The 15,248-nt window shown below is 40.1% G+C and overlaps 3 protein-coding genes across 3 annotated transcripts; 1 reads left to right on the top strand and 2 right to left on the bottom strand.

Moving 5' to 3' along the window:
- Positions 1–1,212: 1,212 nt before the first annotated feature.
- Positions 1,213–8,075, bottom strand: tmem167b (transmembrane protein 167B). The gene is made up of 4 exons (XM_080462401.1): positions 7,813–8,075; positions 4,469–4,543; positions 3,347–3,478; positions 1,213–2,326 (listed from the first exon to the last, which is right to left on the bottom strand). The coding sequence occupies exons 2-4, from the start codon at positions 4,476–4,478 to the stop codon at positions 2,244–2,246; spliced, it is 225 nt and encodes a 74-aa protein (XP_080318527.1). The 5' UTR covers positions 4,479–4,543; positions 7,813–8,075; the 3' UTR covers positions 1,213–2,243.
- Positions 6,880–10,346, top strand: LOC308109053 (protein FAM107B). The gene is made up of 5 exons (XM_080462400.1): positions 6,880–7,084; positions 7,662–7,695; positions 7,897–8,053; positions 8,688–8,832; positions 8,972–10,346. The coding sequence occupies exons 1-5, from the start codon at positions 7,061–7,063 to the stop codon at positions 9,071–9,073; spliced, it is 462 nt and encodes a 153-aa protein (XP_080318526.1). The 5' UTR covers positions 6,880–7,060; the 3' UTR covers positions 9,074–10,346.
- On the bottom strand, positions 10,133–14,676 carry b3galt6 (UDP-Gal:betaGal beta 1,3-galactosyltransferase polypeptide 6). The gene is made up of 3 exons (XM_080462399.1): positions 14,633–14,676; positions 14,000–14,188; positions 10,133–12,482 (listed from the first exon to the last, which is right to left on the bottom strand). Exon 3 carries the CDS (start codon positions 12,470–12,472, stop codon positions 11,453–11,455), a length of 1,020 nt encoding a protein of 339 aa, XP_080318525.1. The 5' UTR covers positions 12,473–12,482; positions 14,000–14,188; positions 14,633–14,676; the 3' UTR covers positions 10,133–11,452.
- Positions 14,677–15,248: the final 572 nt, after the last annotated feature.

Here is a 15,248-nt window from a genome sequence, read left to right as displayed (position 1 = left end):
AGGTAAACAACCAAATCACTCTTATCTCACACGTCACACCTCACACATCAATTTAACCTTAATACAATTTCATTTTCACTTTGAAAGATATTAGAACCATTTTGATCATAGGTGTTTAAACTCCAACACACGGGCCAACTCTGTGTTATTGAGTCCAGGTCTCATATATCTGTCAAATTTAGTTTTGCTCAATCTCTTAAAATCATTTTTCCTTTGTATTACATACACTACTGTATTATCTTTTCAATTCAGCTTGCTTATATTTTTGTGCTTTGGGACAAACAATAATTTGACCCCATATTTTCTTCTTGTAAAAGGATTTTATCTGATCTGTAATGTTCAGATCAGATCACACACAGAATTAAGGAATTTTATATAAGACCTATTTTGCAACTGACACACCTGCTGCCATCCATTTGTGTTAAACACAAATCTTGTAATACAACGTTGAATTAGGTTACTTGGTCAAAGAGAAATGGCTACTGTTAACAGTCACATCTGCATCCCTCCATCATCAAAAGCTACTTTTTCCAGGTTCCTGGGGCCTCTTGCAGCTGACACTGGACAAAAGAAGGCAGAAAACTCTCTGGGCGGTATCTCCAGTCGACCAGTGTGAGGCACACAGTGATCCATGTGAACACATTCACAGCCAATGTAGAGACAGCAATTACCCAAACGTTGACATTTTAGGACCCTGGGTGAAGGAGGTTGGATCACGGTTGAAGGTAAAAACATGCAAACACCATATGCAATTGCCCAGGTTTGAACACTGACCTTTTAGCTATGGTTCCCACATTTATAGTTTGGATGGGATCCGTATGGGCAATACTAAGTAAATCTGTTTTAAAGAATTGCAACTGTGAAAACAAAGGTTTACATTAAAAAGGCTGCTACTGTGCAGAAATGAATCAAATTAGAGTCCCCAGCTTTCGGTCTAATTTTTCATGGCATGTAAAGAATATTAATTGTATCTTATTGTGAACTTCAGCAGGGTTTTACTGATGTACAAAGATGACACAGAGCCTCATATGTACTTAAGTTTGAGATGCAGAGGACATTTGGCTTATCATGCTGATCTCATAGCTGATCATTCATGGTGGTACCTAAAATAAATCCATGAATATCTCCACAGGAACTTCCGTACATGACATTTACAGAAAAACATGAAAAGATGATTCCTACTTTCTTGAAGAAAATAAACACAGTCTTTATATGATCAACATTTTACTCAAAATTGCATCATGTCCCCTTCAAAAACAACCGCTTAATTACAATTAAGGAGGCAAAAGTAAAGTCAGGACAATAGTAATGAACAAAAATGGCATGGAAAACACCATCCCTATTTGGCAATGCTTTTACGTCCTCAGGCAGGACGTATCCATTGATACAGCAATCTAATATATCCAAATAAATGATACGAAGATCTCACTTCTTTCTGTGACACAATTTTGTAACAGGGCTCTTTAATGAACAGTGATCCAGTCTGTGCCGTCAACACATGTCCAGCATCTAGCATATAACTGAATGTCAAAGTACATACATCATACACCTGTGCAAAATGTGGATTTTCAACTTTAAAAAAAAAAAAAAAAAAAAAGAGAGAGAAGTTTAACAGATGTTAGACTGTTAACAAAAGATAAGGGATCAATAAAAGCAAAATATAGTGTACACAAGGACATCTTTATATATTAGCTTTGTTTTTTCCCTCCACCACTGACAGAAGAAGTGATTTTAAAAACCAGTGCAGCAAGAAGAGGAGAATTGGTCATTTTCAGGTTGATCACACAGAACCTCTAGCAAATCTCTATTAGGTTTTATTTCTTTCAAATATATACAGCTAGGATAAGTTGTATACAAGTACAAGGTATAATGCACACACTGCCCTTAAATCTGCTGCATCCTTCAGTATAAATAATGATGTGGTGCGAATGACAACAAGAACTGGGTTTACCAAACGACAGAATGACAGTATGTGAACCAGCAGGCTCTCCCCTCTGTAATAACCACGGAACAGATTGAAGGCGCCCTTCATGTCTGTAGTGCACACATATTATTTAGGAAGGAGTTATGTTCCCAGAAGGGGGCAGCACTGGCTTGACTTTCACAGGGGTCTGCAGGCCCAGTGGGGTTTCATCAATCAGAATAATCCATCAAGGGTCCCGCAGCAGGGATCAACTAGTGACCACAGAGATGAGTCCATCCCCCCTCGCACCCGTCCAGTCCTCTCCACACCTGTCCAACTATCATTTTAGGAAGATGATGTAGAAGGCCATGATCAAGCAGGATGCTGCTACAGCAACGTGAAGCCTCGTCCCAATTATCGCCGCTGAGAACAAAAAGACAGCAAGCGTGAGGGAAATTGCCAGTCGATTATACACAGAGGAAGTGGGAGAGCGAGGAGCGCTGTAAATAGATAGTCTATCTTTTCAGTGCTGAGGAGTAATTCTCCAAACAGATCAGGAAATTACAGTCCGGCACAATCAAAACAGTGCAGCAAGAAAACACTTATCTCCAAGTATACAAAAGGACTTGTGACCAAAAAGAGTGAAACATTCTAAAGAAATAACGCAATATCAATGAGCAGGTGTTAAACTCAATAAATTTATTAGCAGAAATACGAGACTATTTGCATCTACTTGTAATTAGTAAGTTGGTTATGGCCTTAACACTTACAATATTTGCAGATATATTGATCTAATTATCTATTTATAGTCTGTTTCTCTGTGCATAACTATATTGTCTTTAACTATTTTGTGCAACGTGAAACTGCTGCTGTGATGACCATGTGGAATTAATAAAGTCTGATCGATTCGAATCAAATTTGAAATAAGACTAATATTCTGAAAGTGTGGGTGCAAAACATACAAATTATTATTGTAACAGGACTAAAATAAAGAGTAAGTAAGTAAAAAGCAAGTAAAATATCATTGCACAATATCAAAAAATTACACTTGAGACAGCATGCCTTTGCCAAACCACACAACAAATGTCTTTTTAATAGTTTAGGTAATGAATACCTGATAAGTTAAGGTACTGTACCACATCAAAGAGAAGACTCAGCCAGAAAAATATTACCGTAAAGTTGTCATGCTTTCATTTATGGACCTTCTGATGTTGATGCTTTTTCTGACAGCACTTTGCAAGTTTCTGATTTGCCCTAGTTCTTTTCAAATCACCCAACCAACATTTAAAGTAATTATCTCAGTTAAATTTCCATTATTTTGTGTCAAATGCAGACAAACCAACCCAGAATCACATTTAACTTTGGCATCCACCCCACAGTTACATGTGTGTATCAATCAAACGTGTGTGCTGAAGAATCAAGTGTTCATCCTGTGTTATTTACCTTTGTAGAAGACTCCCCACACCCCTTTCTTCTCTGAAAGCAGCCAGCTGTTGAGGCGAGGCACCTTTTTGAGGTACGCACAAGTGCAGATAAACAGCAGCCCGAACACGAGGATGCCATCGAAAGAGTACACTGTGAAAAGGAAGCCATCATTGTCTGGGATGAGTGCGAGTTAGTTTAAAAACACAGTTTAATCAACTTTTACAAAGTGTATTAAATATTTTAAGTATACAAGTACCTAACTACACTATCATATCATGTCATTGTGCTGCATCGACTCATTTATTTAATGCAGAAGGCAGAATAACGTCATGATAACAAACACACTTGTTCTCCATAAATGTTTTAGTAGCTGTAAGCAATACAATAATAAATGTGATAAGAGACATTAATAAGTTTGCTATTAAATGCAATGTCCGTGGAAATGAAAACTAGACTGAAATTATATAAGATTCTGAGCCACGAGACAGTCCCATACAAACAAAGATTAAATATCCAAGGCCTACTTCTTGTTTTCACACAGGGTAATTAAAAAGCTTTTGTTCTTATGTTAACTTTTGCTTGTATAAAGACATTGATGGAAACTCATCCAAATTAGAATTTTAAATATTAGAGTATTCATTTTACTGTAACATCCCAAACAAAATTCTTAACAGAAGGATGCAAGCTTAGTTTAAACGAACTTTATAGCCTGAAACTATATAACTTAAGATATGCGCGATCTTTTGACTGCAGATCTTTCAAGCACAGGCGTAAATAACTACGACTGGACGTCCCCACATCAGCAGAGCAAGAACAGAATAAAGGTGGTAAATGTGGACAAACAGCAGTCTCCCTGGAGAAACTGTGTTTTAGCGTTAGCCGCTGACAGATCAATCAAAGCCAGTTAGCAAAGTGCCTGACGGTCTGACGAAGACGAGAAAAGTTTCCAACCCAACCCAACTAGTCTCACAACAAAAGTGCAGGTGTAACAAACGTGTGGACCGACGGCGTCAAAGTGACAGGGAGTTTAGTTTGGTGTTCCAGAGAGGCAGAGCAGCCCTGGGCCACGTCTACAGCTAAGCTAGCCTCCACTAGCAGCCAAACTTACAGGCAGCAGCTCCAGTCGCGCAGTAAACCTACCATTTGTCATATTCGCAGCTTGCTTTGTGACGATGATAGACGAATGTCGGTTCCTCTGAATCAGCAGTTCATCCTCTGTTTAAAAGAGCAGATGTTTGTTAATGTAGCGCTCTTCGTTTCACTCGGTTGACATTTCCGTTTCCCTGGATCACAGTCTTCTTCTACGTTTGGATATTCATTTTGGGTTTTTTCACTGCATTGCCGCCCCCTGCTGGGCATAAACATCTACAACACCACACTTGACCAAGAAACGTATATGAGGAAATGTTCTAATATATTTGTATCGTAACTTTGCCCCCTCTCATCTTTTGCAACAACAATATGAACAACACATTAAATGGAATAAAACACACCAGTAGTTGTAGTTTTAGTGACATGTGTTCAGTTGTACGTTACACATTTGTCACCTAAAAGACAAATTACGATTTTTCTGTGTACATCTTGTTATTTTCCTTGCTGGCTTTAACTGCACTGTTTTGACAGGTACTTGACCTCTTAAACCTGCTGCTCATAGTGTTTTCGTCTTTTCCTCATCTAACGGAAACCGAGACGTGTTCACTTTGGTAGGGTTAAGCCGTGCCTGAAGCTGTTGTCTTGTGAGCTGCTTGTCATGCAAGCTGTTGTCTCTCAGAAACTTAACCTCCGTATCTGTCGTGGCGTTGAGGCGGCCAGAAATCTCTTCCTGTAGATATTCCTTAAAGTTATAGGTGCTTTTTGATGGTGTAGAAAATATTTAATCTGATATCTTGGTTTTCTTTTCAATTTATTTCCAACTTAATGATTTGCACCTCTGAGGGATTACAATGATATGTTTAGCTACCTTTATTTGTCGCGTTGTTGCCAAATGTAATCTTGCGGGGTCACAGAACTGTTTACCAAACAAATGGCTTGCAAATAATCAACAAAATTCAGAACACATGTCCCAGTCAAACCCATAAGTTATTCCCTGGGGAAAAAAACAAACATATAACCTTTATTTAACTTCAGTGAATTGTTTAAATGAAGCTTGACAAATTGGGTAGTCACTACGTTTTGACCTGTTTTACAGTCAAGACATTATTTTCGGATGTAGCATGTTTGAGTCATAAATGTGTTATTTCACATGGCAGATAGCAAGCATTACAAATATACAAATCTGCAAGTAAAATGGCGGAAATATATGTTGATTTTATGTTTGGTTCTTTTTAAAAAAAAAAAAAATCGGAAACAGAATCCCTGCTCAGAACCCTGTCACACCTTTGGGAGCACCAGAAGGACGGTTGGGGATTAAAGTGAGCTTCCACCCACTCTACACTTTTGCACAGCTGGGCCACACCCACCTTATTCACAGAGGAGCACAATGACACAGTTTGTCCATCCACTCCCGATTAAAAGAAGAAAATGCTTCAGCAGAGCAGTATCGGAAGCACGGAAGATGCAAAAGAGCCACCTTCTGTTACTCAGGAGTTCAGTGCAGACTGTCCAATATAACACTCTCATATCCAGTTTTTAACTAATTGATCTTTTACATGTCAAATAGTGAAGAACTTCTCAAGCGCAGACATTTCCCCAGGGAGATATGGGTGAAAATGTAGAATTATGATTAAAACTATACATGAGATGTTATAGTGTAGGAAAATGAAATGGAAAAGAAAAACAAAAGAGTTTTCTGATGAACTACAACTAATTTTGATATGTTTTTTTTTTTGATAATTTCTTGCATATACTTGTTTAAAAAAGTCAAGCTATCTGAAAAGTTTTTCCCATGTGTACCTACATCAGTTGTGGACAATTATTTTTGCACGGGAAAAACTGAAATAACTGCTTGACTCAATCCCAAATCTGGAAGTTGTGAACCATTCTGTTCATTATGGGAATATCTCTGTTATTATATTGATCAACTTGTCCGATTCTGCACCAGTCAAGTTTTTATATTTCTCATCCTTGCTTTGTAAGATAATGGTGATTCATATTTATGAGATTCTACTCTTTTCATTGAATAAAATTAGAGAATGAATTATGTAGGTGCCATCTTTTAAATAAAAGCTGAGCAGATTAAGCGTCTCAACTTTTAACACTGTTCATATACCCTACATGCATTTCCTGTTTATCTCTGCGGTAAGCTTGGCATATTTTTGTATTAGAATTAATTTTATTACATGCAGTTGTTGTTGGTTGTCTCAACAGGGTTCTTCTGCTCTGTGTCGTCGAATTTTTGTCCCACTGCAGAACTAAAGGCAGAAGGACAGAGGCCTGTCACTGAGTCAGAAAGACGTAAATTAGGTCATCTTCTCAGTATGAGCAAGATAACGAGTGTAACGGCAAGGCACTCACACAAAGCTCTGTTTTCAATTTCAGTAATCTTAATCTTTATATTAAATTATGTTAATCTCTTCATTTGCTGCAGCTGCTTGTCTTCGGGGACAACAGCAGTTACTGTCCTGAAGGATGGAACAAAGGGTCGTAAGACTGTTAATGAGATTTGATCACAGGACAGAGTGGCACACCTGTTCTGATCAGCGTCACTGTGCACCTGCACAACACTGAGCCTCCTTCTTCTCTCTGGACCTTTGTGTCTCGGCTGAGCAAACTTCAACATCTCTAGTCTCTGCAATGCGTCTCTACCAGAGCACACAGGTATGTTTTCATTCACTTTCATGCTGTTTGTCGAGAAAAAAAAAAAACGGACTTTCATTGTCGTCTATTGTCGTAACGTTATCCTACGTGCGTGTGCATACGCAGTTATGTATGCATTGTTGTTTCCATTTAGATTTCGTCAATCACTCCTGAAACACCGAATACGTCTCTGTATGAAAAGTGCTTCATTTGTTGCTTTGTTTTTCAAACTTCCTCCTCCTCATTTACGGGCACGCAGAAACAAAGAGAATCCAAATGACCTTTTCTTGTTTGGTTTTGAGCATCTTCTTCCCTTTTTTTTTTTTTTTTTTTTCTTTCCTCCATTTGTGTTTTGTATTATGTCTTGTTTGGAATGAATAAATAAATCAGTGTTTCCAGTTTGAAAAGCAATTCAACATTATAAATCGCTCTCTTTTTAATCTCATTAGTAGTTACAGAAATAGGTGCATTTAAAGTTTATTCATTCTAGTCGTAATCTTTCACAGGGTTTTTATTTGTTTGAATGTTCTCATGGGTCTCGGGATTGCCTGCGAAAATAATAAAATCTGCAGTAACTTAATTCCTTGTCTTCGTTTAGGTATTACCAAACATGGGCCTTCAAAATAGACGAGGTAAGATAAAGTTAAGGAAAATCAGTGTTTGAGATCAATTCATTATCCTTCAATTGATTGAATTCTATCGATGGAGAATGCAACACACAGATAAAAAAAAAAAAAAAAGCCACTTACACGAGTGTTCAGCTGTATTCTGTTTCTGTTGATGAATGTTGGAGCTCTGCACTAAACATGCTGGCTTGTGTTTATTCATAATAGACCGACATCCCTGCAGAGTAGTCCTGCCCTGCCAGGTGACTGACAATCAACGGCAGGAGGATGATGACCTCATAAAACCCAGAAAGCTGCCAAATCCCATCCTGGCATCTCATCAGCACAGGGCGCTCCATCAAGAGCTGATTTTCTGCCACAGACGGTGAGAAAACTCCGCCGTCTGTATTTGTCAGCCTATATGATCAGGTCACACGTCAGCAGCAAGCTGTTCCACGTACACACACACACACACACACACACACACACACACACACACACACACACACACACACACACACACACACACAACAGCAACGTCAATACAGGATTTTATACTTCAACTCATTGTAGGTGTGAATAATAATAATAATAACTGAACGTTTCCTTCAAGATGAGAAAAACCTTGATAGATGTTTGTTGTGGCCTTTAATGCACTCTAATAGTTGACTTGTGGAGGCGTACTTTCTATATGATCACCCTTTCTGCCAGTTTTGTTGAAAAATCCACCTGATAACTGCACATGACTGAGTTGAAATAGTACTCCAGGTGAATAGTTCAGACGTCCACTTCCTCAGTCGCAGAATCCTCTTAGGGTTCACCAGTGCAGCTGAAGCCGGGGGATAAGCAATACGCTTAGGTGGTGTTTAATTCTGCTGCAGGTAAAGATGCAGCACCTTTGTAGAGATCGCTGCTAATCTCTACAAAGGGGAAAGACCTCTCAACTCTTGTATCGGCGAAGTAAAAAAACAACAATCTAGATTCACAGCACAATCAATTGCCCTTTGGTGCATCTTCAGGGGTCTGCTGCCGAGAAGGAAGCCGGAGCTGCAGTGTGTCCTGGAAGTCAAGCAGAAGGAGCAGCGCAGGCAGAGGGAGCTCGCTCTCCATTCACCCTCCGACTTGGAGGTGAAGCTACGTGCAAGGCAGCAGAGGATACAAAAAGTATGTAGTTAGGGGGGGGGGGGGGGGGGGGGGGGGGGGGGGGGGGGACAAACACTCACACATGCAGATTCAAAATGATGAAATATTTAGTTCCTTTGTATTTGTGGGGATGTCCAAACAGATGTTTCCTGTCTTGCAGTATGAGCTGGAGGAGAAGAAGAGGAGTGAAATGCTGAAGAATATCCCAGAGTTTATTTATGTGAGACAAGCTCTGAGGCACGTCGCACATCCTGTCAAATGAGGAGCAAAGATTATGGACTAAACTGCTCACGCTGTCAAAAATCAACAAGCAGCCTCAACTAAAACACGATGTGCGATCCGGCTGCTGGCAAGCTAAGAAACCCGAGAAGTATACAAATATTTGCAATCCTTAAAGTGACAAGTCAGTTAGGAAGGTCAGAGGTGAAGCTCTAAAAAATATGAACTATTTCCTCAAGTTCAAGTACCAGTAAGCCAAAGAAACAATTGGTACATAACTCCTCGATGTAGGAATTCAAAATGAGCACTAAAATCAACACCGATAGCTAAAGCCGTATCGGCATAAAGTGAAGTTTGCTTCTTTGAGAGTCTAGAGGCAACGAGCAATACCGGAGATCTGGTTTCAAACGCACCCATTTTTATGTTGTTGATATAACTTAGAAAAATTAGATGGCAGAAGTACAAAAAAAAAAAAAAAAAAAAGGGCAACTGCATGTAATTAACATAAAAATAAAAATGTTTTTTTTTATGATTAAAATGTTTATTATGCCTGGTGAATTCATGTGGGAGTTTGAAGGTGTAACATCCAATATCTTCCTTATGGTTTGTTGTGTTACTACCATGACTGCCAAACTGAGGAGTGTGTTTTCTCTCTACTATTTGGGAGCACTTTGTGGACGGCATGGTGGATTAGAAGAATATCTGAATTAAAAAGCCGACCATTAGTTTTAAACCAGTGGTATATAGATATATATATATAGAACTTGTTAGAAGCCCTCCTGACCTTTAGGCACAAATCTAAATAATGCAGTTAAAATGGGTGAAGAGTTGATCTAAAGCTACATTGATGTCAGAAAAAGGCCAAAAGGCTTAAGGAACACAGTTTTCTACCTACATGCAGCTGAAGTCCCTCGTCCATGTGAGATTCCTTGATACAACTTGGACTGAAACCTCTTGTAGATTCTGCATGCGCTTGAAGAGATTATCTTTGTGGTAGTTGTGCCTTTTTGGAGACGCATCTATCATGTTTATGTATTCGACTGTTTGTGAAAATTGTTTTCATATCCTTTCTATTAACATAATAAAGACTTAAGAGACAACAGGCCATTTAAAATTTTAATAAAACACCCAGGGTGGGAGATGATTTACGTAAAAACAACCATTTAAAGTTCAATTGCACTGAATATGATAATAACATCCCCGACATACCGTGACCTTTCAGAGATAAAGTACAAGTTTCCCACTGCATTGGTATCAGTCTGAGTTTGAGGACATGAAAGAAAACAAATGTGACATAATTTGTACAATTAAAGAGGAAAAAAAAAAAAAAAAAAAGTGACCAAGTGCCAGCTGGTAGTCTCGTCGAGTTTTGCAAACATTCATCAGCTCAACTTTAAAGTCGAGCCTGTGATTACCACTACACATCCGGTCATCTACACACACACTCTTTGCACAATCGACAAAAGAATTCCATTCAAATCTGAACTTTTTCTTTTTTTTTTTTTCTCCTTTTAAATTCACTGCTCCTGTGAGTTCCAGTTTTCCTCCAACATGATCATAAACTCCACCGCACATCTGGTTCAAACTCAACACTACCGGGGTAGTGTGTGCTGCCAAATAAATTAACAATAAATAAAATACAAATACACAAATGAGGTGTAACACAGCAGAGTGAGACTTTCCCGTCTGTGTGTCCCTGTGCTTCCTACGATACCGAAGTACTCCTAAAAACACGTCTCGCGGCGTTGGAAAACATTTAGCAAAAAAGGTACAGCAGATGATGAACAGAGGAGGGGAGGAGGCCGTTAAAGGAAAGGATGAACTCTGACGTGAAGGAAAGCAAAGGAAGGACTGAAGTAGCTTTCTGATTCCAAATTTGAGGGAGAAGTTTTCCTGCTCAATTATCTGTTGTTGAATCACTTTATGCTGTAAAAAATTGGTACTAGACATGATAAAAGCTGCAGATTTCACAAAAACGTCGTCAATGTCTCTGAACAGAAACATTTTTTTTTTAATCAAGAAGGGAAGTATTAAGTCACTTCTGCTTTCAATGCTTATCCTTAGTTAATACACAATATCTATACTCCCACAGATAGCTTGCAAATGCTTGTATCATTTGTTGAACTACAACTTAAGTAACAATTATACTGAGTTTCAAAGGTGAACATAAACGTTGAGAAAGAAGTAAAACTTGGAGCTGAACAGGATTTAACTGGACAAAATCAGCAAAATGGCACTTCTTCATTTTCCAGCGGTTCTGAAAAATGCCACAGTTTTTACTGTGTCTAGTACCGGAAACAGGATGTTCAAGTTTTCTAACAATGGAGGTTTGGTGGTCGAAAAAGGATCTTAAGACCCCTGACATGGATAATGCGACTATATATTATGAACGCAAAGATCGGCCTTGTAAAGAGGTCCACCATTACGGGATTCCATCCTTTCTTTGACAGCACTGAGAGGGCGGCACGCTCCAGTCGTAAATATAAGAAAGCCGCAATTTGACTTCCTCCTTGCAGAGCCGGCCGTCGCGCTGCAGAGTCTGGTGTTTCTCCAACATGTCCTCCAAGCTCTGCTTGTGTGTCACCAAGTATTTATTGTTGCAGCCACGCGATTTAAACTCGGTGTCAAAGCGCGGGTCGTGCGTCCGTCGAACGTCTACCGGCGCCAGCCAGGCGCCCAGAGACACGTCCTCGCTCTGCCAGGTCTTGAAGTAGTCCGCGCTGAGGTGGACGTAGCGCACCAGGTCGGCTGAGAGGACGTAGCCGCCGCCCAGCGCGTAGGGCAGGTAGTAGTCACAGAGCTCCCAGGAGCTTTCGCGCCACTTCCCGGCTGTTTTCACCCGACCCCTCCCAGAGAAGAAGCCCCAGTACAGCCGGCTGGGCTCTTTCCCCTTCAGCTCCTCCTTCAGGAGATCCAAGCGAGCGAACGTGTCGTCGTCTGCCTTGAGGACGAACTTAAAGTCAACGTTCTGGTCCAGCCAGGAGTACATGTGCAGCAGCTTGAGAGTTAAGTTCTCGTAAGAGTCTCGCAAGTCAGGCAGTAGCAGCAGGTCTTTGTGCCGGCCTTGCTCCGTGTTCAGGTTCTGCAGGTCTTCGCTGGGGAGGCCCTGGGTTCCCACGACAAACATGGCCAGAACATCCGACTCCCGTTTGACGAGCCAGGTGCTGCGGATAATACTCCTGCGCTCTGTGTACTTAGGGCCTGTTGTGACGAGGACGACGAGAAATGCCGACAGGTCTTTGGAGGTGGAAGCGGGATTATGCGGCTCTGGGCGGGATTGCTGGTCGCTGGCTCGGGGCGCTCTGCCCGGAGGATCCTGGTGACCCTGCTTTAGTGTTTCGGTGGTACACTTGGCCAAGAAGACAAGGACTACAGCAAAACTGCAAATGGTCCCAATGACCAGAGCTGTCTTGTGGCGGCAAACAAGGCGGAAGAGATTCATGGTGTTGTGTCTGTCAGGAGGAAAAATAACAAAACAAAAGAAGGGAGACCGTTAGTGAAACCAAAATGTGATAGAGATGCACTAGGTAGATTACTTCACAGAGGAAAAACAACTATTACTTGCTTCTAAAAGCTGCTTTTAACAGTAATTGATTTGTTTTTATAAAAACTGCAGAGAACGCAACAGCTGAAGATTTAATAACATCTAACGATTAAGAGACGTACTGGCTTTACAAACTAGAATTTGCTGTTTAGAAACAAAGAAATCCCTTTGAATGTTACATTAAAAAAAGATTTGCAATGTTGGATTATTTCTTTTGGGTGATTCTCAATGCAAAAAACACTTGTTCCAAATAATTGTTGAAATAATCCACACAGTCCAGTTGGTGAATCACCCTGTTAGGAGGTCTACTGACCCACTGGCCCAATTTCATTTGACCGAGTTTTAGGTACAGTGGTGGTGGTCTAGAGACTGGAGCAACGAGTTGGTGATTTTAGATCTTACGACCCTGGAATCAGTCATCAGGTGTAAAAACTTGTGCCAAGTCACAAAGCGCATCATGGTCTGCTGTGGTCCCCCGGGAAGGGAGAAGACAGGCGTTCATCATCAATCATTGTGCATATCGATGAACGATCCTCCTCCTGGAGTGCCACAGGTTTGCATGACCTTGCATCATCGCATCTCAATGTAACTCGTGGCTCTCTGCCAACTTTTCTGCAGAGATTCATGACACATTCAATAAATCCAGGTGAGCCGGAGCAGGCCGACATCGAAAACATGGAGATTGACTGTCATGGTCAGCTGAGACAAAAAATGCAGGTAACGCTGTCACTGTCTCCACTTTATTTGTCCAGACTAGTGTTGTAGTACTGGAGACCAGAGTCTCGGTCACAATTTCAAGCTCTTTTTCTTTATTCGCTCTCGGTCTTGTCAACAACCAAGCTCCTTAATGTCAACATTTTACCAAACCAGTATGGGTTTTTTTTCTTCTTCAGGCAGCTATAGACAACACAACTATAAATATACATAATATAACGGATCAATAAATCTCTCAAATTATACTGTGTAACCAAACTGAAAGGACACCAGGACACACTAGTAAAAGAGATTATTGATCTCAATGTGGTGCTCCTGACTAAATAAAGGCTAATAAAGAAATAAATAAAGATGCATAATCGTGCTTAATAAAAGGATCTAACAGCCCTTGACTTCAAAATAGGACTACTTTATTAATATCTGAGGAAAATTCTTTGAAAAATATGAGCTTTAGTGGTAAAATACAGGTATATGCACGCACGATGCAGCTTTTCGACACATCCCATCGCACATGAGCTGAGGCATTCCAGATGTAACCCGGTGCATGAGAAAGCACTTTGTCAGGAAGGTTACAGACTGAATCTAAAAGATCCACTCTGCACTCCCCCGGCTGTGCAGCACCACCTGCTTGCTGACTTCACATCTGAACCGTGCATACGTGTCAAACCAGTGGTGTAAGCAGTTGTGCGTTAAAGAGGATTTGTTGATTACCTTCAGCTGCCTGACCAGTGCCTGTCCCGTGACGGTGGAGCCGGCGAGTGGACCCGGAGAGCCGCTTTTTTGCAGAGCTAGCGTTAGCTACGGGGAGAGGATCATCTGCGCACTTCGCGAGCTCAACGCGATGAATGCAAACACGCGCAGCTCACTCATGGTGGTCTGGACACTGATGGAGACCTGCTTCTGTGTGCAGCAGGAAGGTCACAACAAACACACCGAATCAGTCGTTGGGTGATATTGTTCAGGTATCAACGTGATTATTTTTTAATTATTGCCTCGTAGTGAAAACAGAGCCAAATCTTCAGGCTGGCTCAGAGCAGGCGGAACCGGAAGTTAAGCCCCCGAATGACAGGATTTTAAAATCACATAAAAAAACAACAACATGTGAGTCATATCAGCATTCTTATCGGTATAAATGGTAATATGAAGATATTATGAAATATTATTATTAGTTTTATTATTCGTTTTAATCGAACAAAACTACCCGACTAAAATAAGCTTCCAAACTGAAATAACCCTGGAGTCAAGTTATTAGCTGCATAACAAAATAGGAGCATTGTAAGTACCACATTATAACTGTATTAAAATATGAATAAAACTCCACCAAGAATAAATGCTTTTATCTACCTTTAAAAGAACGGCAGCTTCCCGACGCATGCGCAGTGCACACCACACGTCAGTTTATAAAGAGGAAGATCAGACATTACTGTAATTCAAAATAAAAACAATCATTCATATCAATGTATTCATTTGAACAAAATTAGGTATAATTTTGTCTAATCGCAACTCTGTACCTTGATATTTTTTAAGTATATGTGTGTTGATTCTCAGTAGTATAAAGGTAATATAAATGTGAAGATATCCTATAAAGCAATAACCCTATTATAATGAACAAAATACTTTTTTCATCAGCTGGACAAACAATTTGAGAGGTTTAAAATTTCAGGCTTAAATTTGACTGTTGAATTGTTTTGTTTTCAAACCTGAGATAAATGACAATGACTAATGTGTAAGTATGTTTACATTACTACTTTACATAGGTGGCCTGTGCTGCTTTATCCAACTTTTGGTCACAAGGTGCTGAGAAGTCATCCCAGGCAAGGCAAGGAACATTTTTTTTAATCGCACCATTCGGACACAAGGCAATTCATATTGCTCTATAAAGAAATACATTAAAGCAATTAAGAATCTTAGTCTTGAGTGATTAAGATTACGACAAACATTAAAACAAATCGACCAATTG

Source organism: Lipophrys pholis (assembly GCF_963383615.2).
Source record: "Lipophrys pholis genome assembly, chromosome: 4".
In the NCBI taxonomy this organism is placed as follows: Eukaryota; Metazoa; Chordata; class Actinopteri; order Blenniiformes; family Blenniidae; genus Lipophrys; species Lipophrys pholis.
The sequence above is the reverse complement of the archived record's forward strand: the minus strand, read 5'-3'. Positions and strand labels throughout refer to the sequence as shown.